The 24,617-nt window shown below is 42.4% G+C and overlaps 1 protein-coding gene across 6 annotated transcripts; it reads left to right on the top strand.

Moving 5' to 3' along the window:
- The first annotated feature begins 339 nt into the window (after positions 1-339).
- HPRT1 (hypoxanthine phosphoribosyltransferase 1) lies at positions 340-17,973 on the top strand. 6 transcript variants are annotated; one of them, XM_032701897.1, is made up of 9 exons: positions 340-426; positions 2,379-2,485; positions 3,944-4,127; positions 8,069-8,134; positions 9,083-9,100; positions 11,420-11,502; positions 13,714-13,784; positions 15,549-15,625; positions 16,260-17,973. In XM_032701897.1, exons 1-9 carry the CDS (start codon positions 400-402, stop codon positions 16,305-16,307), a joined length of 681 nt encoding a protein of 226 aa, XP_032557788.1. In that variant the 5' UTR covers positions 340-399; the 3' UTR covers positions 16,308-17,973. The 6 variants fall into 6 exon arrangements, with proteins under 6 accessions (XP_032557788.1, XP_032557790.1, XP_032557786.1 ...); XM_032701899.1 differs by having other exon boundaries at positions 347-426; positions 13,738-13,784; positions 16,260-17,107; XM_032701895.1 differs by lacking the exon at positions 340-426 and adding an exon at positions 456-526 and having other exon boundaries at positions 13,738-13,784.
- The last annotated feature ends 6,644 nt before the right edge of the window (positions 17,974-24,617 follow it).

Genomic DNA, 24,617 nt, shown 5'->3' with positions numbered 1-24,617 from the left:
TCCCACGGAGTCCTGAGGGGACGGGGAACACCCCGACATCGCGGTGTGTGGAGGGGAGGGCCAACTCTGAAGACCCTGGAGAGGGGATGTGGGACAGCGCGAGGGACACCCGCACCCCGCTGGGAAGGGCACAGTCCCGCCGAGGGCCCCGTTCCGGCGAGGGACTCCCCCTGTCCCGCTCTTCCCCGGGGGCAGCGGGGCGGCCGCACGGCCACGCCGAGGGCGGCGGCTGCACCGCGGCCATGTTGAGGGCGGGGAGCGCGGAGGGCGCGGAGGCGGCGCCGGGGCCGCTGCGGGCGCGGTACCTCCCGCTCCCCCTGCCCGCCACCACCGCTCCGAGCCGCCTCTGCCGCCGCTGCTCCGAGCCGCCCGCAGCCGCCGCCGGCGGGGCCGCGCTCCATGGCGACCCCCAGCCCCTGCATCGTGGTGAGTGCGGCGGGACGGGCGATGCCGGGCGATGCCGGGGCCGCTGTGCCCCGCCGGCCGACGAGGGGGGTCCCGCCTGCCGCCCGGAATGCGGAGATCTGTGAGAGAGCGCGGGGTGCCGCGTCGTGCGATGTGTCGTGTCCTGTGCTGTCGTGTCGTGTGTCGTCTGTCGCGTCCCTCAGCGCCGCCGCTCCCCGGAGTCACCTTGAGGGCAGCCCCGGCCTCCCTGCCAGCGCCGGGCCCGGGGCTGCCCGTCCCTGCCCTCGCTGCCCCGGGCCGGGCGCGTCCCTTCCCCGCGGGGGCCGCGGGTCCCTTGGGGTGGGATCCCGGGGACCCGGAGCCCGGGGGCGGCGGGCACAGCCGGCGCTGGCGGCTCTGGAGCGAAGGTGGATGAACTTCCCCCAGGGCTGCACAACTTCCTATTCCTGTTGCTGTTCGCGGCGTGCGGGAGGCTCCGGTCGGGAGGACCCCACGTGTGTGTGAGCCGGGGCTGCTGCCGGAGGAGCAGCATCCGGGGGATGTTCTTTATATTTCTGCGTTATCGCCGCATCTGCTAAGGTGCTTACGTGCTCGTTTTTATTAATCTTTTTAAAGCCAGTGCTGGTGCTGATGAAGTGCGTGCGGTGTCTGGTGGCCGGGAGCTGTGCCGGCCGCGAGGTTGCGACTGTAAATCCCGGCAGTCCATAAAAAAACCCCTGGTAAAACCTGTAGGAAGGGCCCATTCCCTGTCAGATGCAGAAAGGAAGGTTTAGTAGACACGCTCGATACAACGTTGGTTCTGAACCACAGGAAAATACCTTGAGTTTTGGGAGGGACCTGCTTTATTTCTTAAAATAGCAGCCTGCTGTGGTCTGCAGGGACCCGGACCCATACACACTCGATGCCCGAGCCGTATGTGTGTGTGCAGCTCACACAGGGTCAGTTTTGGATGGGAGATTGAAATACTAATGAAATTCCCCAGGTAAAATACTCATTAGGGGTTACACAACAAAACCCCCATGTAAACAGTTGGCTGATCACTGGCCAGGTAAGTCCTTGCACGGGCACTGAAATAAGATTGAGTCCTGCAAAAGTAGCTGTATCAAAATGGATACTTAAAATGCCCACCCTGGTGAACTGTCAGTGACAAGCTTCTGTTTTCCCTCTGCAATTCTTTTTCACATCCTGGTGTTCAGCTGCATAACCAGAGAGTGAAGGAATTAAAAAAACACATTGTCATTTTCAAGCTGCAGCATTGTTAAGGTTCAGGGAAGGCTCTGCCTGATGTGACAATGTGCCTTGAGCTTCAGCAGTGTTTGGTATCATTATATACATTTGCTAATCCCTTGTCCTAATTAACATGCACTTGCCAATGTTGCAGGCTATTTCATACAGGGAGTTTGTCCATGTGGAACAGGTTGCTGAAGGCTTTAATTTCAGATTCTGAAAGATCTTGAACCTCCCTGTTTTGGAGAGGGTGGTCAGAGAAGACTTGCTTCTCAGCATCATAACTTGCCGTGCTCACGTAGCTGTCTTGTCTTGTCCTGAACACTGGCTCATGTGTTTTGTTGTGATCGGGTGTTGTGGAGATTTGGAAGGTGTCCATGTCAGAACCTCTGCTTGCTTAATTGCAAATGCAGGTTTTGCATTACATTAGGAAAATCAAAGAGGTTAAAAAGCTCCTTGGTCATTTTTTTAATGGAATATAGAGTTTCATTCAGGTGAAGTACCTTCACTTTCCCGCTCTCCGTTGCAGGAGAATGTTGTGGGACTTGGGCATTGCGTAACAACTCGTGGTATTTCAAGTAACCCTTGTGAGCTGTTAGATTACACTTTGTTTGTGTTCAGTGTGAGTGATGTTTTCAGAGAGGCTGATGAGTGTTGTGGGTTTGATAGTTTTTACTGAATAACGCAAAGTCTCACCACAGACTTTATATAAGGATCTTTAAAATCTCACCTTATTTCCTTTTCAGATTGGTGATGATGAACAAGGCTACGACCTGGATTTGTTCTGCATACCTAAACATTATGCAGATGATTTGGAAAAAGTCTATATTCCTCATGGGCTCATCATGGACAGGTTTGTTTGACTTCAGACAGTACACTGATTCCATGAGGCAGGAATAAACAATCTTCCAGTGATAATTTTGCTGCCTAGTGACTGTCTAAATAGATTACATTTAATTAGAGACTAGAACGTGCAAGTGCTAATTAACTCTCTTTTTTTGGCTTTTAAGAGCTTGTACATTTTCAGTCATGCTGTTGTTTGAAAATTGGTCATAATTCTCAAGCAAAATGTTGTGGTAGGTAGCAACCTACGACTTTCTTTCCAGTGTTCCTTTGATGTTTTACCTTCTTAAAACGTAATTAGAAGACGCTTTGTTGTACCAGTTGAGTCTGAAAACAACTATAGTCTCCTGAATTTCCATAAGATATTAATAAAAGTAAATTATTAATCTTGTCGTCTTAAACTTTCTCATGTTCATGTGGTAGGTAAATAACATCCTACTTTCTCCTACCTTCTGGGAAAGACGTTATCCTCCACAAATATAAATCTATTGCTTCTGTGGTTGCTGAAATCTGTAATGTGCTGTGAAGTTTTATCTTGTGTGATCAGAAATTAGTGCATAAGCCTACGAGGCATTTTTGTTTTATTTTGTGTTTGATAGTTGCTAATTCCCTTTAAGAGAATCAACAACAAATTTGGTGAATTTAAACCATTTATGAGTGGCGCTGGGGGGATCTTCTAGGAGATCTTTTGACTAGGAATGCATCTAGATTTTGCATGGTCCTGTTTGACTAGATACAATGAACATCCCTTTTAAAAAAGTTTATTTTTAATTATTGTAAAAACTTTGCACTGGAAGTCCATATAGGGCAAAAAATTGGACAAAATATTTGTCATTAAGGAACTGACACAAAGTTTATAATGGTTGGCTTTCTCTGAGAAACCTGCTGTCAGCTGGCACACAATAAATGCAGACCATGCTTTCTAAAATAAATTGCAAGATAAATTTAGAGACAATGATTGCAGAAAAACAGTGCGGTGTTCTCTTGTTCTGCATTGTTGGTATTGTATTCTGCATTCAGGACAAGTTTCTGGCATTCTGACTTGGCAAATAAACTCTTTAGTTTAAAATTTGAAACTTTTCTTGCTCCTCAGTAAGGGGTGCTGCCTTTTGGGTTGTGTTACATTGCTCTTTGCGTGGAAGCTGAACCTGTCTTTGGAAGGAGAAACACACCTTTGTGTCTCATATCTGACAGCCAAACAGTTTCAAGGGGTTAAAATTTGCTTCGTCTGAGTGTGATGTATGAAAACAAGATCATTTGGCAGCACTATTGTTGGACTAACCTTGAACAGCAAAACTTAGTTGACCAGTAATGTGTAAAAGTGACTGAAATGGTAGACAAATATTTCTGAGCAAACATATTTCCAAGTTTGATGCCCGTGTTTGCTGCTGTTCACAGTACAAAACACTGCTGCTATGGTAAACAAATGAAATGTTTTGACAGCTCACTCTTCCTTGGTTTTGTTTAGGACGGAGAGACTGGCACGAGAAATTATGAAGGGCATGGGAGGACACCACATTGTGGCACTCTGTGTACTGAAGGGTGGCTATAAATTTTTTGCTGATTTATTAGACTACATCAAGGCCCTGAACAGAAACAGTGACAAATCAATCCCCATGACTGTCGACTTCATTAGGTTGAAGAGTTACTGTGTAAGTATCTGTGCAGTGCTGTGCAATTTTTATCTGTTTGACTAGAAATTAACAGAGGTGATTTAATATTGTTACTTCCAGAATGTGCTAATATTAAGCAAATAATCAAGGGAACTAAGAGTCATAGGCTAATTTACTCTTTCTCTACCTTATTATATAATGCGTTTTCTTTTGGACCTTGGTATCTCCTCAGCCCAGTAAAATCCTTATGGAGAGTAGAGAGTCCTTTACTTGTTCATGTCCTTTACTTGTTCAACAATTTCCTTTCAGCCCTCTACCCCATCTCTAAAGCTGTGCCTCAAGACTAATACAGAGGATTCTCCTGCAACTATGATTAGAAAAATTTAATTCTAGGAATTATGTGGACTAGACCTCATCGTTGAACAGGATGATTTGAAAGCTGCAAAAACTGTTATACCCAAGTTCCCTATCCCATCTTTTGTTTGGCTCAACCAAACAATGAGTCAAAGTAGTTGTATTTGGCCTTGAAGAAATACTAGATACATAAACTTAGACGTATGATTAGTGGCCCCTGAATGTTGTACCACCTTTTCAAGACTAGGCATCTAGGGTTGCCTTGGGTTTACATTTTTTGGGAGAATCTTTTAGTTCTGAACACAACTGTATAGGGAAAGTGAACATTCTGTAAAATGAGGTAACTTGCAAGTTTTATAGAAGGAAGCACAAGGTTATGTTGTGCAGGTTGGAGGAAGAAGCAGATGTATGTCAGCACTGTATGATTCCTGACTTTCTGACAGCCAAGTCTCATGTTTTTGGGACTTCAGAAATTTATGATGTGTTCCCTAAGGCCATCTGTAACGTGGAATTAATGACATTTTTTGTTTTTAGTTTCGAGTGTTTCAATACATTGTTTCACAGTTAGTTCTGTATCAGCAACTTGTTATTGAAGTCAGCGCTGTGGGTTACTTGTTGCAGTTGTAGAGGAGTGCAGAAAACATTAGAAAATGGAGATAACTGACTTGGAAACTTATCCTTTGTTTCATTAAACTGTGGAACCCAGAGATGGAGTTATTGTGATCTATTAATGTGTCACAGCAAAGCCCAGAACTGTGTGGGGCTTTGGTCCAGTCTGTGCAGACAAGCAGCCCCAGCTGCCCGAGGCACACACACCACTGCCTGTCCAGGGGTTACCTGGAGACCACAGTCACGTTTGCAGAACATGAGGCAGTAATTTAGTTATGTACTTTAACGAGAAGGCAAGGCTGGGTAGAAGGGTTTGTGCCAGCCTTTGGTTGTATCTCACAAGGCACTTTGTGCTTGGGCACTGTATTAAAGTCAGCGAGAGAGAGCAGCAGTTTGAGCCTCTTTCCTTCTATTCCTCCCAAAAGAGGAGGCTCCTGCCACCAGTCTGCTTAACTGTGAAGCCCCCACAAGCCCATATATTCTGCCTGTAAAAACCACAGAAAACTCTATTACAAGATAATAGGTTAAAGAATAGGAAATGATGGCTCCCACCTTTTTTTTTTTGTAACCCCGGGACAGGCAGTTGTATGTATCTTCTACTTTCTCCAAGGAACACTTCCAATAGCTTACTTAGCTTGTTTAAACAAACAATGAAAAGACTACACCCTTTCACACTCTCTACTTTCTAAGCTGGAAAAAAAATATTGGAGAAATGGTTTGAAACACCTGAAAAAAAGCCTCTGTTAAAAAGCAAGGTTGCCTTTTTACTGGTTTTTCAGGCATGTTTCAGTTTATTTCTTTACTACAGCTGCTTTTGTTTACTACCCCCCAGAACTACAGTGCCTTGTTATTAATAGGAGAGTGAGCAACCAAGTCAGTTTTATGGAAACTAAAAGCCTCTTTTTGTAGTAAAAACATGTAGATGAAGAGAGAAGCAGAGAAAGCCAGACAGAAAGTTGTCTAAGCAGAATGTTTTCCTTGAGGTGTTGGCTTCAGGGTTTTTTGTTTTGTCAGCCAATTCTATGAAAGAATGTTTTCTTATTCTAGATGAGTTAGGAGCTCCTGTTACCTGATGCCTCCACTGCAGTATTTACAAGCACTTCATTTCTGTAGACTCTCTTAGGTGGTTATTAATATCCAATCTTAGGTCCTTTAGAGTAGATCTGCTCTGTAGTTTTGACCTGTGCTTTACTAGATGGATGGATTTGTGTTTAGTGATGTGAAAGCCATCACAAGCTGTAATGGACAGTTGGAAGTGGAGCTTTCGACTCTCTTCTCACTGTCTCTGGATATGATTACTAGATCATCCTGCCTGCCTCTACAGACGGGATAAAAGATGTTAAAAATACCCTGGTTGTATAAATAAAGCAGCTGAACTTTTGTAGTGGTTCTGTAATTGATGTAATTGAGGTTCTATTCTTGTTTCAAATCGATCGTTTAATATTTACAAGCATATGGGGGTTGTGTTGCAATGTTTTTTTGTGTTGCAATGCAAAGTTCATGCTGTTCTGCACCCAAAAATAATTCTCTAAGAATACTGACATGATCAAGTTGTGATTAAACTTCACTCGTAACTCCAGTTTTCTGAGTCCTTACAGATGAATTTTAATGATCTGGCAAGCTGTTAAGAAATGGAAAGATAGTGTTTGTGAACAGATCCAGCTCTCGGTGTTCTTGACAAACAGTTCATTCTGTTTGTGTTACAGGAAGAATGGCTTTTCACCAGTCTACTGCATTTAAACATGGAAATGAGCAAATGTTGCTTATATAGTCGTGAAGGGCAGCCAAAAGACAGTGGATGTGTTGTGCTGTCACTTGGAAAAATAGGGATTTTCAGTGGAGTACATGGTAAACTCTGGTTAGACTGGTCACAGCAGTATTCTGAAAGGTCTCTGCCAACCAAGCCTTATAGCAGATGCTGTAAGGAACTTAAAATGCCTTTTTAAGAGGTGATCTTGGAGTCACTTGAGTCAGGAGTTGTGATCTTGTAAAGCATTATTGTTTTCCAGCAGTGACAACAGGGAGGCAGTGAAAACAGTTCTAAACAGTAAAACTCTTATGTGTTAAACCACGAAGCATTAAAGTCTTACCAGTACTGAACTGGGAAATAAGGCTCCTGAAGATAACCAAAACATTGCTTAATTATTAATCAAAGTTCTTGCCAGTAGAAATCTGGTTACAACCAGTGTCAGAAATCTTTAACTGTTTTTTCACCCTTTCATTGCTCAGGAACTCAGCACCTGCATAGGCATTTAATATGACCCATGAGACACTGTCAAGGTTTAAAGTCAGTTGAGTGACTTTAATAAACTGCAAAGATTTGTGAAGCACTTCTAGCAGCTGTTTTTATCTTTCCTGTGTAACAGTTCATTTACCTTTTTTTCACAGTTTAGTTTTGCTGAAGCAAAATGCTCTGTTGTAGTGATGGTGTGCTTGTGTTGCTGTTCCATTACTATAAGAAGTAATTTGATCTGTTACCAATATTTGCTGTAAACTAGGCAAGCATAAGCTTTTCTGGCTATTTTTGTAGCTTATAGTTCTCAATAGTAATCTGTGCCTTGTTTGCTGGCTATTCTTCTTATGATTGCTTATTCTTATTCAGAGTAAGGCTTTCTAAGGCATTAAAGTTTAAAATGTAAATTACCAGCTATATGGCAGCATGCAGCTTGGAAAACAAACTGCTTTTTGTCCTCTTTCCATATCTGTAGGGAATGCATAGCAAATCCTAACTTTTTAGATACATATGTATATATAATGGTCACAGATGAGAGATGGTTCCTGCACTGATGCAAATCTCTTGTCAAACAGTCTTTAATCTGAAATACCATCTTTGAAGTTGATCATTTGTAATTTCTTAGTTAATAGAGAAATGCTGTTTCTGAAAGCATTAACATTCACTGGTTATGTGCTTTGCAATTTTGACATTTGCTGCAAGAAAAAAATTAGTTTGACATTTACTGCAAGGAAATAATTAGTTTTATTCTGGTAATGGTAACGCTCACCCTTGTCTTTCTTAGAATGATCAGTCAACTGGAGATATCAAAGTCATTGGGGGAGATGACCTCTCAACCTTGACTGGAAAGGTATGACTCTTTGTATGTTTAAAAGCAAGTAAACAAACAAACCACTAAAGAACCCACATACCTGCATGATTTTAAGGCTGCTCTTTTAGTGTGTGAAGATTATAGGTTTAAAAAATGGAAATGTTTCCTTTAAATATTCACCACTGTGTACTCAGAGAGTGGATAAGCCCCATCAAAGCCATCAGTTTAGTCTGAACTTAAAAAATCCTCTGTTCGCTGTCTTTGGTATCAGCAAAGTCTTAGATTTGTTTTTCTGCAATGCCTGAGAAGAATCTTGTGTAGGCTGTTGTCTACAAACTACCTTTGAAAGAGACTGGTGTTATTTATTTGCCATACTGGTGTTCCAGTGAAGTAGTGGTAGTTCCTGTGACAGGCAGTGACAAGAGAAGGAAATGGGAGAATGTAAATTGGGAATCTGCTTTTCTCCAGTGATTCAATGGAATCACTGAGCCAGATGTCAGGGGTTAAAGCATCACTGCCTCCTGCTCTGTCAGAACACAGCACTTTCCCCTTCTCTTTACACATGTGATCTTTAAGACATGTATGTCTCAGTTCAGTGTAAAGGATGCAGGTATGACAGAACTGTACGTGTCTGTTAGCAGGACACTCTTTGCTTCAGAAGAATGTGAATTGTGTAGACTCTGTTTTGATCTCTTTTGCATATATCTGGAATTTTCAAAGTCTGAATAATGTAAAGACAACTTTGTACTCAGTGGGAGCTGTTGAGGAGAATCTCAGGTAATTGTTATTAAAGCGTCACAAATGTTAACTACAAAGAATTTGCTGCTACAAATTGTGTAAACATATGTATATAAACATACATAAATGGTGGTACAAATATTTAACTGCACTGAAAATTAACAAGTTATAGAGATTAATAAGAAATTGTATGTTGTCTAGATATTAATGGATTTTTCCTTTTTTTTTTTTTCTTTTTCTTGCTACCAGAATGTTTTGATTGTAGAAGTAAGTATTATGTTTCACTTTGCAGTTCTAATGTGTCACTGGTTAAAGAGTTCTATTAGAAGTTGTTCTTAAGCCAGAAAACCTACAGTTTCTGGCTTCAAGTCTTCCAGCTTCTGATTTCAGGCCTGAATTTTGCAACTGGTCTCTGACTTTGAACTAAACCGTGTTTTGAATTCTCAAATTGTGTTCAACTGCTATATTTAACAAGGAAAATAACCATCTAAAGCTGTTTGCATTTGCTTTCAGTTTTCTGGGATTTTGTCAATTCTAAAATGTCTTTTGTTCCCCCCTTTTTTTCTTTTTAAAAAATAGCCTGAACAAACCAATATGAAGTTTATTATTGTCCTGGGTTTATCATAGCAAGCTATGAAACTAAACTGCAGAGGTAGAAGGAGGTTCCTGGTATGAGTATCCTAAAATATGCAAAAACCAGATCTAAGCCCAGTGTCTCTGTGTGTCATTTATTTAGCAAGTAGTGACATTGAGAACAGTAATTCTTAATGAGCATTTTGTAGTTGCTAAATTCCCATTCCTCTGTCTTGTCGTGGTTCCAGGTACAGTACAGCCCAGTTTGATTGCCTAGTAGGTATTGTTGTTTAATTCTTGCTTTCATACCTCTTTCTTGATGAACAGCATTGCTCATGTTCAGCCAATATCACTTTCCTTGAGTACAATTGACAATTTCAGGGTAGGGAAGCAGCAGCAGTAGACAGGAAAAGTGGATGTGCAATCTAATAGTGTGTTAAGTCTCCAAATAATGGAAATGGCATGTTTGTAAGGAAAGAAACAGCTATGGCAACTGATTCAGCAGCCAAAGGGAAGGATGTTTCTTCTCGTCAGATGTGGCTTTTATGTATTATTTTCCTAATTTGAGAAGGTTATATTATTCCACAGGAAGCACATTCAGTTCCAAAACTCCTACCAAAATAGTATGATACAGCAGTCATTGTGTGACCAGTGGTGTCCTTTGAAGTACATTTTGCTTCAGATAGGCAGATATGTTTAATTAGGTGTCTGCTCCATTTCAGATGAATGTAAGCCCCAGATTAGGTTAGTTTATCATTTGTGCAGTGAATCATCTATCCAATGACTTGTCTTATGCACTGTCAAATACAAACCCTTTTATCAATCACCATTTTAACTGTCAAACAGTAAAAATACACGTTTATTGTGGGTTTAATGTCTTGTGCACCAGAGCACAAGGCTTTTCTCTACTGCATCCCTTTAATGTCAAAAAAAATCTGTACAAAATAGAACTTCACCTCCAATAAACAGCTAATCATACAACACAAAATCAGTAATAGGTTCTGGTTTTCCCTTGGACTTTGGAAGTAGCTACTTCTGTTTATTTACCAGCTTTGATTTTTATCTATATGCATGTATGTCTTTAAGTTCTCTTGAGTTTATAACCATGATTAAAAGCATTAAGTGTTAATGGTATTGCTGATGGATACTCTGTTGAATTTGTTGTTTGATTTTTGTTTTAATTGGGAGTCATGGGGAAATAAGCTGAAATCAGGATATTGCTGCTTCTGTGCTATCTGCCTCCTTCACTTCAAATAGACTTTATTTCAGGCCAGGGTAAGGACTGTCCCCCTAAAGATCCTATGATTGTTTCAGTCCAAATGACAAATCCACTTCTGATGCCTCAGTTATAAGCCATATATTATTTTTTTCTGCTTATATGTGCAGTAGATGGGATTAAAATGGTGCGTGATTAAAATTTTAGTGTGTTTTAGACTTTAGAACTGCACCCAGATATTCCCAGTGCAATTTTTCCAGCTATTTCTTGAATCTGTAATGTGCATTACATTCCTCCCATTGCAATAATGGGTTGTTCTGCCTGTTTTCCCTTCTTGCTTTTCTTTCTGTTGAATACATCTGTCTGTAACTGAGCTCAACAGCAAGACTAATCTTACTTGTACCATACTCAAATTAAACTTTGTCTCATGGCTGCAAGGACCACGAGCCATAAAATCTCCAGAAGGAGCCAAGAAGGTCATTGCAGTAACTGCTGGTTCAGCAACTGCTTTCAAAGCCACAGTTATCCACAACAATTAAGAACTCCTGTTATTAATAACTCCTGTGTGTTATTAATTAATAACTCTGTGTGATCACGTTACTCAGTGTGGTTGCGTAAGCACAGCAGGGGTTACGTGTCACCTATATTTGGCTACAAGCATTTTTATGGGTGTTTTTACAAACAGTAGTTTGCCATATTTTCATGCTCCTGCGAACGAGCAATTTCTGTGGTAGAAACTTGAAAATGCTGCTCTGATGTGTTTAATATTCTGTCTCACAGGAGTTTTTTGTTTTCAGGATATAATTGATACTGGTAAAACAATGAAAACGTTGCTGTCTCTACTTAAGCAGTACAATCCAAAGATGGTGAAAGTAGCCAGGTAAATTCTTAATGATTATTTGTGCTGTTTTTCACCTTAAGAAGGACACACAGTGTAAAAAAAACCTAAACCAACAAACAAAACCAAATGTAGAATACATTTCCATGGAAGAGAAAAACAGGAGGAAACATTTCTGCAGCAGTCATATATGATGCAATCTGTTGAAGTTTAGTACTTAATTAAACTCCAAAACCACTTTTGCTTGTTATGAGAGCATGCATTTGTGAGGGATGCTGGAAACACTGTTCTTCTCAGTCTTATTGCTGGAAGAATTTCAGTGCTTTGGAAGGGGATAGCTTGTGCATGCCTGGGACATCTCTTGCCTGATCACATTATGGTAAGGTTTGTGGTGTTTTAACACTGAAGTCCAAGTTTAGAAGTTGCTAGAAGAATTTCAGCCTTTTGAGCTTAAGAGAAATACCCTCTCAAGTAGATAGAGGAATTTTCAACACTAATTTAGTTCGTAAATGTAGACTTCTACTGGAGAGGACAACAAAAATAATTAGTGGTTGTCACTTACCTGTATGTAACATCTCTCCAAAGATGTTTGTTTCTGCTGGCACTATCTGCAACTTCACTACATTTGTGCAGTGAAGACCTTTTTTCAGTTTGCCTTCTTTATTGTAAAATTAAATTAGTTTGCACACTAATATTAATGTTTGTGCAGAGGGCATAGTGCAGCTGAGCTTTGGAGGTCATTCTGTGAGAGTCAGCCAGCCATATGCTCTTCTGGGTTTTTCTATTTAGTTACACCTTTATTCAGTTAGTTTTCAAAACATTTCATAATTAAATAACTTGCAGCCAACAAGAAATATTGAGGATAACATTATATTATTAACCAATATCAACATTCCTCCTACTTCTTTTTAAATTGCATCTGTTGTGCTGCTGTGCTGTGGTTGCCTATTTTCCAATAAAAGCGTAATGATTGCTGGGGATTAGAGATAAAGCAGGGCTGGGTGTAATATCTGATCACTTGTGTTGCCATAACAATGTCAAAGCAGTTGTTAGATGTGTGAGAACAGCTCTTCTTGCTGATAATCTGGGGGTGACCTGCTGAAGGTGAGGCTGTTGAGGATTTCTTCCTGGCCAGATTATAAATATCTGTCACTGAAAAGTGTCACAACACAACAGTGTAAATTGTAAATATAATACAAATGAGCAGAGACCAGTTTCCTGTTGTTTAAACCTGTTGCAGTAATTTGGGTCTACCAAAGACCTGAGGAGGTAAACATGATCATTCTAGGTAGTCTTAGTTCTTAGTTACTTCACTTACCTCTCTTCTATTTCTTTTCCTCTTGGTTAGTTTTTTTTTGTTTGTTTTCTGGTAGTGGTGGTTGTCAGGTTTTTTTTAATTTTTTTTATTTTTTTTTTCTCAGACAATTAAGGAGTTGTAGCAGGGAGATGTGAATTAATGCTAATATGATCTGGGGGTTTCTCTGCTCAATTCTTACACCAATTCTCGAAAGTTAAGTTTCCCAATTGGAAGTTCCAGCAACTGTCTGAAATCGAGACTGGGACTCTGGCAAATGAAGCCCCACCTTCAGGGGTGACCCTGGAGGGAAGGAGGTCTGTGCTCAATGCACAGAGTTATGCTGATCTCTGCATTTACATTCAGCCATCAACCACCCTTTCTTTTGCTCCCAAAGTCTCTGTATCCCAGACAGACAAGTGTCAGGCCTGTGGGATTGTCTTCTAAGGTAGAAATGCTCAACTGAATAAGGAGGGAATCCAACTATGCTACAGTGCCCCCTGCTCTGTATCTCCCTGCTCTTTGTAACCTCTGACTATTAATTCTGAAAAGTGGAGCAGGTTTGTATCCCCTGATCATCAGAACCCATTACATTTTCTTTATGGGGATAATTAGTGCTTCCAGTGAAAAACAGTTTGGGGCAAGTTGCGCAAGTGCACCTGAAGTTCCTGACACACACAGAAAACCCCATTAAATCACCTTTCACCATGGAAATGCATCCAGATCAGTATCTCCAAGCCTTTTCCTTGCAGACCCACTAGTTGTCCTTTAGGGTGTAAATCATTCATGATTCTAGGAAGTTGTGATTTTGTCATTATGATCATCTGTGCCTGCAAATAAAATAATAGTTTAATATATGTGTGGTTATCCTGTCAGTTATGCACATTTAGGTCTACTTCAGCTTGTCTGTCATCAAAACAGTATAATATATTTGTACCTGGTGCTTTTCCATGTTTCAGTTTTACATTGGTTTTATTTGACAGTTTGTTGGTGAAAAGAACTCCTCGAAGTGTTGGATATCGACCAGACTGTAAGTTACTTTTTGACAACCATTATTCATTTTTATAAGTATGTCAGTGTATTGACAAAGTGCAAGAATGTTCCAAATAAGTTTTCACTAATGATTCTTGATAGATTTTGCTTTTATTTAGGGAGTTTAAATATTTGGAATGTATTTTGATGGAGTTCATCAGGATTTGTATCATTTTACTATATTGAAAACCAAACTTCGATATTTTTGGTTTAGATTACACGCTTTTCACATGCAAATTCTCCCAGCTTGCATGTAGTCAAATGCTTTGGTCAGCAGAATCTGTTGGATTTGGTCAGCAGAATCTGCTGGATTCACCTTCTGACACATTTGGGAGTGATTTGGGTGCCTAAACGTAGTCACTTCATGAAGTAGTCACTTCATGCTGTTTGGATGTCCCCAGGACTGTAGGACAACCACACGGGGTAGCAGGTCTGATAAAAGTTAAGGCTGGTTATGTCTGGGCATCTGAATTACTCCCTTCTTGTATTTTCCTGTCTATCCCAAGACCATTAAGGAAGGAATAGTATCCACAGCAGACAATGGTAAGAGAGCGACAGCTCCTCCTGCCTTGGGAAGGGCTGTGTGCTTTAAGCCTGTTCCAGAGGCTAAATTCCTGTTAATCTAGACCATGGACTTTCACTATAGAAGTGGAGTGAATTTAGCAGCAGAATCACATCCTCTTCCTCCTCCTTTCCAAGGTTGTATATTATTTTAAAACTGAAGTTTTTTCGATACCTTAAAGCTTCATTGAGATGTTCCCTTCAGTCAAGGACGCCCCTCATTCCTGAGATCTCATTATAGGCTTAGCTGGGCTAATGGTGCCTTTGGAGCATCTTGCAGCAGATGACTTGTTTTGCCATCTGTCCACAGAGACAACCTGTCCAGAGCAGGACACGTGAGCTCTGAAGGAAGAGACAACAATGGCTGGGCCTCCATTTTATCCCTGTATTGTGAGGCCAAGTAAATGCTAAATGTCACCTTAATTTAGGAAAGACTCAGGAGTCTTTCATTGTGGCATGTGGGGAGAAAGCCATTTGGAAGTTTTATATTGTATGTAATTTAATTTTGGTAATTTTATAGTGTATGTGGGCAGCTTGGACTGAGACTGCCTGACCACTGATGAACTGTCCTGCTAGAGCTGTTCAGACAATCTATGGAAGAGCTGATGTTCTCTTTTTAGGCAGCTTCTCTGGGAGATAAAAATCACAACCAAACACAAAAAAACCCAAACCAACCCACGTTTCTGAGACCTGCAAATGACCCTTCCTTCAGCCCTGCCTGGGGTGCAGGTCCAGCTCCCAGAGGTGCTGCCTTTTGAATTGTGCTGTGAGGGGGACTTGTGCTGTGCTCACCAGTTCACTCCTGCTGCACTGGCATGTCAAACGTGTAGGAAGTGCCAGGAAGTATTGGCACTTTTGGTATGTATTTACAAAGTTAGAGGAAATTTTCAGGGAATTTTATACTCATAATATTCTATCTATAGATTTAAGAGTTTCCATTCATTTCTTGCATACTAGTAGCCTGCAGCTGTGTGGGGACCAATAAATACAGCTATTTAATTTCCTTTAGTTTGCTAAATCAACAAAGTAAGTTAAAATTCTAAAATAGGTGGAATATGAATCTGAGGGTACTTGAGTGGAAAAAATAAAATGAGTTACAATGCTGACATATCTATAAAATTCCAGATTGTCTCTGTAAAAGGCTCTAGTGAACTCTAGGAAGTTCCTTTCTAACACACTGGTGACTTATGGTCTTTTTCAGTTGTTGGATTTGAAGTGCCAGACAAGTTTGTTGTGGGATACGCCCTAGATTACAATGAATACTTTAGAGATTTGAACGTAAGTAATTTTTCCCGTATGTTTTTGTCCATTTAAAACTAGGGAGGAGGAAGGAAGGGAAATCTCCTCACATCACTCTCCCTCCTCTGTAAATCATGCCTCATGTTCCAGTCTGTTCCATTGGTGACTCAACAATGGGAGCAAGTCCTGGAGCAGCAGGACAGTGTTTGGAGCCCTTATGAAACTGAAATTTATTTTGCTGCGTGCACGGTGGGGGCTGCACATCTGCCAGCTTGGAAATAATGTGAAGTTCATGTGAAGTTTCTTGTCTTACCAGACATCTACAACAAATAAGTGCATTTGCTTAGTTATGTAAGAGGTAAAGAAGAGAGTTCTGAGAAGAAGTTAAGAAGGGCTCACTTTTTGTTCTAAGTCATTAATTCTTTTATCTGGGTCTCGCCAGACCCAGAAGACATTGGGTGGGACAATTAGAGGGAGGAGAAAGAAGGCAATGTTGAGATTTTTGGACCAAAAAAGGGCTTAAGTTTTTCTGCATAAACAGTATCACAAAATCCTTTTGTACGGAAATGTGTACAGCACACTTGTATTGTTTTCAGGAGCTCGCTATCGATGTCAAATGTTGGTCTCTTATGTTACTTTTCTAACGGGAGCTTTTTATTTTGTTTTGTTCTAGCATATCTGTGTGATCAGCGAGACAGGGAAGCAGAAGTACAAAGCATGAAAGCAGAGTTCAAGTGCTGTGACAACAGAGCTTTGAAATGTTTTGTTTACTGAGTCCTATCTTTCACAGGCTTCAGCTCTGGTACACCAGCTACACTTGTAGAATGCCCCAGCCCCATTGCTATATGCTTACTATAATTTATTGCATGTACAATATAAGAGCTCGTCTTGTTCATTTATATTTTAGAAATGTAAACAACTAGTGCAGTTCTGCACTCCTTATTTTGATTTGCACTATGACTCTACCGACTTTCGCTGCCCCTGGTTGGGTTGTGCTGTTTGTGAGCTCCAGAGTCTAACTCTTGCAGTGGTAAATTGCTTAAACCTCATCAACCCAGAACTGAAATAGTTCAAGTACTGTAAATGTAAAACATTTTATGATAGGGAAGTCTATTGGTAATATTTTTAAAATCTGTAATTTAAGTTTTATATTTTAATGCACAGATGTGATTGTGATTAATGGATAGTTGCACCTTTGGGTGTTATAAAGCATGAGGAACAGCCAGTTACAGTATCTGTAATCTCCAAGGAGCTCATTCAAATCTCCAGGAGTTGCCTTATTGCTGTAAAGGAAGTCTGCGTGGAAAAAATGTCTTTTTCCTTTTTTTCTTTTTTTTAAAGATGGAATGACAAAATAGAATGTTTAAAATCTAGTTTTAGTTGAGCTGCCTATTTCTGTTAGATTTTTTTTCTTTAAAAATATCCATCGGTCTGTGGAATTGCCTTTTAAATTTAAACAATTTTAATATATTTGTGGGGAAAAAAAAGTATTGTAATGTTTACTTTACAAGATCTACAAAGCAAAGTTCTTTAAATAAAGGCTGTCTCTTTAAAATAAGCCCCACACATCTATCCCACTCATTCTGTATATTAAAGTGCTCTTGAAATTTCCTTCTCAGTAATATTGCCCATAAGTGTTTGTGACAGTGGAGGCAGACTCTACATTTGTTACCTTTGTAGAGCTCCTGGTTAACATAATCCTGTCTATGAGAGAGATGATAAAGTGCTGAGGGAAGATATTGAAACAGTTGCATATTTTCTAACCAAACTAGATTTCAGAGAATATGGTGTAAGCACTGATCTTTGTTCTGTCTTGGCAAAAATGAAAAGTAGAGGTTCCATGTTCATTAAACATATCCATGTGGGGGAAAAAAAAAACCAAACCACAACCATTTGGTAAGTAATCATTTTGGTTTGTTTCACCAACACTTCTGTTTGTGTGGAGTTCGGTTCTGGCCACGGCAGCCCAGCTCACACCCGTATTTGTGTCGTGCTTTTTGGGTCTCATTCTTCTGCACGTGGATTCTCCCACCATATCCTCGGATTTAACGCTGCTCAGTGCTTACACACAGCGGAGTTTTTGAAAGATTCTGTTTTGAAAGATTTTTTCTGTGGTTTCGAAGTTTGAGTCTTTCCCAAGTGCTTCACACTGTTGCCCATCCATGGCCTGCTCAGGTACAGCTGCAGTAGTTAATAGCAGACCTAAAACATGAATTCACACACTGTCATCCACATCAAATGACCTCACTGTATGAGAGATCTATCTGTAAATCAGAATTCTCATTACAAGTGTTAGAACGCTGGTCATGATTATACTGTACTTTTGCAATGTTCTGGGTAATGTTCCAAAGAGCTTTTATCTCAATGCACTACAAAGTCTGATTGTATTTCTCAACATCTGTGTATCTGCCTTTTCAAGAGCCTGTGACTTGTTGCAGAAATGTGCAATGCATCTCCAAGAAGAGGAAACACAAAAGCAACGTGAGAAAATATAAACCCACTTGAAAATTATTGTATCTATTTAAGTTTTCATTAGCTCTGGTTAAACTTAAGGTCTAATCTTAAAAAACACTGTTTTCTTCAACCTTCTTAGCAATTCCCACCTCACAATGTGTTTTAAAATAACTTCCTGGCACCTAGAGAGTATACTAGGTGGCTTAAAAGTATGTATTCACACATGAAAATAAGAAGTATTGATGATGTTCAATATTTTTTAGGACTTAACTCTTCAATTAGTTGCTCCTGAAATGTTTTTCTATCATGGTTAAGATGGTTATTTACATGCTGTGATTTGGGAAAGGGAGGAGGGTTTGAATTAGTCATAACAAGGGGTTTATCTTTCGAACCATAGCTGGAGTGGGGAAATTCCTGGTCTGTTGGGGGTAGGGGATGGAACTGCATGGACTGAGTGATCACAGAAGAGGTTTGGGAAGATACTTTTGAGCCACACTGACCCTGGGGGCGATGCTGCAGGAGCCCAGGTCTGCCCTCTAACAAACCTCACCTGTGTCTGATGGAAAAGGGCAATATTAAAAAAAAAAAAAAAATCTTACATTTCAACTTTTGGGGAACAGGCACTGTTTCACTTCCTTCACACAGGTGTTTGTCAGATGTTGTTCTCTATGAAAATTATTCAGAGAAAAAGTTACCCACTCCACCCTTCTAGAACAGTTCTAACTAATGTAGCCTTTCACAGCACCTGTGTGTGTGCTACAGGGAGATAAATCCTCAGGTGAAAGGAGTTGAAAACAAAATTGTTACTTTTATTCAGTCGTTTTGGTTAAAAGACTAGGGGTTTAGTAACACCTTTGCAAGTTAAATGTCAACTTTATACAACCCAGACATATAATGTTAAAGCATTAGGAAAGCACAGAGGAATATCTTGTATTTGAACATTTATGTGGCATTTGAAATTCATTATAGTTCCACATTTTATGAATCACAAATGTATGCTGAAAAAATAATTTTGACTATTTATAGGCTTTGCCATACCATCTCTGCCTGTGACATCTGGCATTTCTGTACATTTTGGTAACCCTTGCCTGCCACAGACAGAGATGTGATGAAAAGTCTTTGTGTGAACTGAGCTGGCAGTTCACTTGTTTTTGGGGGTTTTTTTTGGCAGTTCTGGTTTTGAAAATTGAGGTAAATAAGCATCTTTGAGTTGCCTTGTAATTGTATATCCTGACTGATTAAATGTTGGTGGTGTTTCATTGTCTGTTATGCTCTGCAAATCCTGTCAAGCGTGCACTAATCCAGCAGTGAGGAGCTGACACTGCTTAGGGGGAGCTGGTTACAACTCATTAAAGGACTGTCTGCTGTGCCTGACTGCCTTTAGTTCCCCTGCAGGTTGCCCCTTGCAAGATCAGATCTTGGCTGCAAGCACCTTTATAAGCTGAGACATCACAGTGGTCTGTTTTTTTCATTCTTTCTCTTTCTTTCTTTCTTTCTTTCTTTCTTTTTTTTTTTGTATTGTTTAATGACTTTAAATGAATTTAATTTCCCAAGCAGATGTAGTTTGATGGGGAAATTGCTTCCCAGCTCTGTAGAGATGCCAGTACCCAGTGAGCTCATGTCACTGCAGGCACCAAGGTAAAGAGGGTAGAAAAGCACAAAGACTGAACATGACCTAAGAGCTGGCTGTGAGGGTTTTCATCCCTCGGGGAGCTGAGGAAGGGATCAGGATAGCAACTGCCAGGGGATAAAAGGCTGGTGCAAAGGTGTTTGTTGGGGATACATTTGGATGGCTGCAAACAGTCTTCAGGCTCTGCTCCAGGCTGTGGTGAATTGAAACTTTGTCTTGGAAGGTGGAAATCTCTATGGAACCAGGTAGGAGAGACAGGCTTGTGATGGTGAGTAAATCAAGGTGCAGGTAGATGAACCTGTTCCAGCAAGAGGCTGGTGTTTATCTAACAGGTGTTTATTAGTGGCATCTTTGTTTTTCCCCCACTATAACCAGAAAGGGAGCAAACCCTCCTGTGTCTTCTGCATATCTCCAGGTTGCCTGCGGCAAATTGCGGTGCCGGCATTAGGGGTGTGTGTGGGGGGGTCCCAGACAGTCTGTGCCCTGCTACAGGTAGTGATTCCCCACCCTGGCCCTTCACAAAAACAGTCAGGAAAATACCCCAGTAGAGACTGTCTGCATGTATAAATAAGGAGCCAGCTACTAAATAAGGAACCAGCTATTTCCAGCTCCAGTCCCTGTTAGGTGGTTTCTTGGAGCTGGGTAGCTCATCCATGCCCACTTTATGATCCTGAGATCTCAGGAGCACCAGCGGGAATGCCACTGGATTGCTTTTGGGAGAGGCCTAGACAAAAACTTAAATCTCCCACAATATTTTGCTATTTATGGCAGCGAAATCACCCTATTTAGTTCACCTATTCCAACCCTGCCACTGAAAACCTCTTGTCTCCCCATTGGTTCTGCAGGGGAGAGTGTGTGGATGGTGGGGTGGGGCTGGATTTGCTCCTGGAGCCCGTGATGTGCCACTGTGAGCTCGGCACTGCAGCCTGAGGGGCAGGGCTGGCTTGAGCACGGGGCTTGGCTTGGCTGTCCTGCAGTTCGGAGAGTGATAAAATCCCTCTCCCTGTGAACAGACTGTCTGGTTACCGATGAAACAAGCTGCCTTTCCTGTGCTTTCCCCTGGACAACCTGTGGGGCCGGGAAGTGCCAGAGCAGTGATGCCGATGCTGATGCTTCACTTGCCTGTTTTCCATCTGAGGAACTGGGACGTGACTAAGCCAGCCCTAAGGCAGGGAGGAGGGGGGTGTGTGTATGTGTGTGAGTTTCTAAATGTTCATTGCAGTGCCTTTATCAGGTCTTTGCTCCTCAATTTCTCTTCATGACAATTTTTTCTCTTGCATTCACAAAACGGAAAGTACCCTCTAGCAATCAGAAAATACAAAAAGTATGGGGTAGAAATATCCTTTGTGGAGTAAGCTCCTTACACTTGCAATTAGAAAACCACCCTGTGCTTTCTAGTACAGCATAACCACAACTACCTCTTGGCTGAGCTGCATTTTCCACACACCCCAGTCCCCTCCCAGCCATCAGACCTTACCTGGCAATTGTGCACACTCAAATAATTTCTTTTCAGTATGAGAGGAAGGCTGTATTTTCTCACAGACCATATGGCATGAGAACTCACTCTGGACAGTTTATAAATGAATATATGCTCTACTTGAGTCATAGTTTGAGTAACCTTCAATATCCTGTTACAGGACACAAGGATGGGTTTATGTGAGAAATTGCTTAGAGCAATGTCTTACACTTTGCTTCAGAAATGAAAACACTTGAATTTGTATTTTTCTTCCATTTGGTGAGTTTGTTGCCAGGAACCACATGTCATCAGGGCACCAGTGCCATTGTTTACACTGGCCATCACTGTCACTTTAGCAAACCCTCAGTGCCTTCTACTTTGCCAAGTGGGTGATACCTGTCATGTCTAATTTAACCTGAGGGTTTTTTCCTTCATGCAGCTCCCCACTGAGGCCAGCTGCACAGCTGGGTACCCAGCTAGAGTCACCTGACTTAGTCAGAATTACCCTTGATAAGAGAGAGCAAGACATATAAAAGGTCTCCACAGTGCAAAGAGCAAGACCTGAAGTCATTAACACCAGGCACGGGGAGTTGCTGTTGTGCAAGGCACTGCACAAACACCTACCAAAGTCAGTCCTGGCTCCAAACGCTGGATGTGAGCTGAGGAAAAGCAGATGAAGTGGGTGGGCAAGAAATGCAAGGAAAGCAAGATAATGCTGGATACCACAGTGAGCTGCCAACCCTTGCCAAAAATTCCTTCTGCATCAAAGGAGGTGAGCAGGAAAACGCTGAAGGTAGATAAGGTGGCTTTTTGCGTTGCTTTTTTAGTGTTTACAGGAATCTGCAACACCTCATTTGGCTCCCACACCACCACCTCTCTAATGGAGGTACCTGGTACTGTGAGCAGAGTAACACAACCTCAGCCTTAGTATGTGGGAGAGTTTCGGTCCGGGGGAAATAATAATAATAAAAAATATTGGCGTAGAAACGTGCAAATTAGAGGCTTGTCTAACGCCTGTCTTCTAAGCCCAGCAGTCACTCAGTGGTGTGATGATGTGCTGCACGTATTTACCTACCACGGGGAACCGCTGCCTTCCAGCTTTAGAAAATCACACCGAAAACTACTGAGGAAGCTCAAAGACTTTTCTTCCACAGTGGTCACACGCATTCCTCATGCAGCAGACTTCACATTTAGACCAAAAAAAAAAACAAAACAACTACATCTTGCTTTATCTATACAAATGGAAAAGTCTGCCCGAGCTGCTTTGCATGTGCTGCTGCCCCTCTGCGTGGCTGCCCCGGCAAAGCATTGCCTGCGGGAGGGGGCTGATCAGCCCAGGGATGCTCTGCAAAGACGTTTGTTGCTTTTTTTTCCAAGTGAATTTGTGCTCAAATGCAGTAGGGAAGTCAACCTGCGCTCACGTCGGAGGTAAACTTCTACGTTTCAGGTAAAAAACCAGATGGGAGCTTCCCCAGCTTCTCAGAGAGAAAAGCGGAGCTGGATGTCTGCCTCCCCCTCGTGCTTTCCCTATTAATAATTGGCAATATCCTGAAATATGTGTGGCAGAGAGACGCTCCCCGTGCCCTGGGAGCCGGCGCTGCCCATCAGACAGACACAAAGCCCCGTCCCGCGCCCTCTGCCCTCGCTCCCGACATCCCCGTGCCCCGGTGACGGAACATCCACCGCCCCGACCGGGAGGCACCGGGGACCGCTCCCACAGCCTGTGCCGCTGACCCACTCAAAAGCCACCTCTCCGGGCGCACTTTTCCGTCTCCCCTGGGATCTTATTGGCTTCTTTTAGCCTCTAAATTTTATCCTTGCCCGCTGCTCCGAAAACTCCACAGTGCTTTTACTCTCCAGTTACCGTCGTTTTGATTCCGGCAGGAGACTGAGAGCAGTTTTAGCAGGCATCTTGTATTTGTGAACAAGGTGGAAATCTCTTTTTCTATCTCAGTAAAATCAAACTGACCACAACAGAAAGGGCTAAAAAGGAGAATTAAACCTGATTTTTAACTCTTACACTTCACCTGTAAATATTAACAACAGAAACCTTTCTAAAAAAAAAAATGCAAAATTAATAAAGTATAGAAGTACACAAATAATCACTTTATTGACCAATTTCCCTGTTAATCAAGTAACTCATTAGTTTTCCTGAGGGAAGGCAGTAATGTTATATGGCAATTAAGGGCTTGACTTGTAGAAAGTGGGAATAAACCATTTTACAGACACAAGTGGAAAAATACCAATGTCTGGCTTAAAATGCATTGGTTGTGTGTCCAACCATTATGACTTTGACCCCTTTGTGGGCAGAGGCTTTTAAAAGCTGCTCCTACCCACACACACACCTCTTGCACCTCCCTGTGCCAGAAACAGTTGTTTGCTGGCAGTGCCTTTTACCAATCCTTTGCCAGTACTGACACTCACTGTGCAGAGCAGAAGCTGTGATTTAAGTTGTAAACCAGTAAGGAGTTTCCCCCACCACCCCCTGCCCAGGAACTATTGACCATGACTTAGTAATGCCCTAAAATAACTGAAAAAAATGTTCCAGAATTCACAGTCACCAGTGCTCAACAGGAGGCTGCCGGACTGGGGCTGTTAACGAGGCACCTTCATTGTCAGGACAAACAAGCTCATTCCCACCACAAAGGATGAACCTCGACCAGGAAGGGATCATCCCAGCCCTTCCCAGGAGCATTCCTGACTCTCCGGTGGTCCCTCTATCTATTCCACCAGGGTTGGGAAGCCTCAAGTGGTGCTAAGGAAAATCCTGTCACCTTGGGGCTCATCTGGCTCTGGAGCCACTGCTGCAGTGGGTCTGTGGACAAACCCCAATCAGCTGCTCCAGCCCCCTCCAAACTCTTCCCCCCCTGGCCCCAGGTCCCCCCCCAGTCAGGCTGTGCCTGAGGTGGGGTACCCCAACACTGCCTGGGGCAGCTTCAGGGGTTCAGAGAATGATCCCTCCCAGAGCAGGGCTTCTTCAGCAGCACCCCAGGCACAACTAGAGGGTCCTTCCTCCTTCTGGCTCTGGTCCTCACCCGCCCTTGCACCCCCCAACTCTCTCCCACCCCCCCCCCTTCCCAGCTGCTGGAGGTAGGGTGCAGCCAGGGGCCAGCAGTGTTCCTTGAAAACCCTGCCACTGAGGACTTCCCCCCCCCCCCTCCTCACACACACCAGGGAAGGGCTTGTTGCCATCTCCATGTCTGTGGCAGTGCCCTCTGCTCTGTCCACCCTGGGCAAGGGCACTGGGTACCCCCAGCAGTGTTGGGGTGCAGCCCCCCCCCATTAACGACACCAAGCCCTCGTTGGTTGCTGCCTCCGCAGTGGTTTATTGGTGTGGGAGACAAGAGCCCCCCAGCAGCGTGGGGGCACCGTGGGGGTGCCAAGGAGGTACTCCCAGGGCCAGAGCCCCGGCTCCTGCAGCAGGGACCAATTTCCAGCCTCACTAAAGCAGCAATGCAATACTGGAGAGCAACAGGCAATCCCAAACTCCA

Source organism: Chiroxiphia lanceolata, chromosome 14 (assembly GCF_009829145.1).
Source record: "Chiroxiphia lanceolata isolate bChiLan1 chromosome 14, bChiLan1.pri, whole genome shotgun sequence".
NCBI lineage: Eukaryota > Metazoa > Chordata > Aves > Passeriformes > Pipridae > Chiroxiphia > Chiroxiphia lanceolata.
This window is presented reverse-complemented; position numbering and strand designations above follow the sequence as displayed.

What these genes read in the sequence shown, in the direction of transcription:
- HPRT1 (XM_032701894.1), top strand. Translation starts at nt 458, where the DNA reads ATGCCGGGGCCGCTGTGCCCCGCCGGCCGACGAGGGGGGTCCCGCCTG. An exon ending in CGCCCGGAATGCGGAGATCT is followed by an intron (nt 527 to 2,378) that starts GTGAGAGAGCGC and finishes TTTCCTTTTCAG; the next exon opens with ATTGGTGATGATGAACAAGG. An exon ending in CATGGGCTCATCATGGACAG is followed by an intron (nt 2,486 to 3,943) that starts GTTTGTTTGACT and finishes GGTTTTGTTTAG; the next exon opens with GACGGAGAGACTGGCACGAG.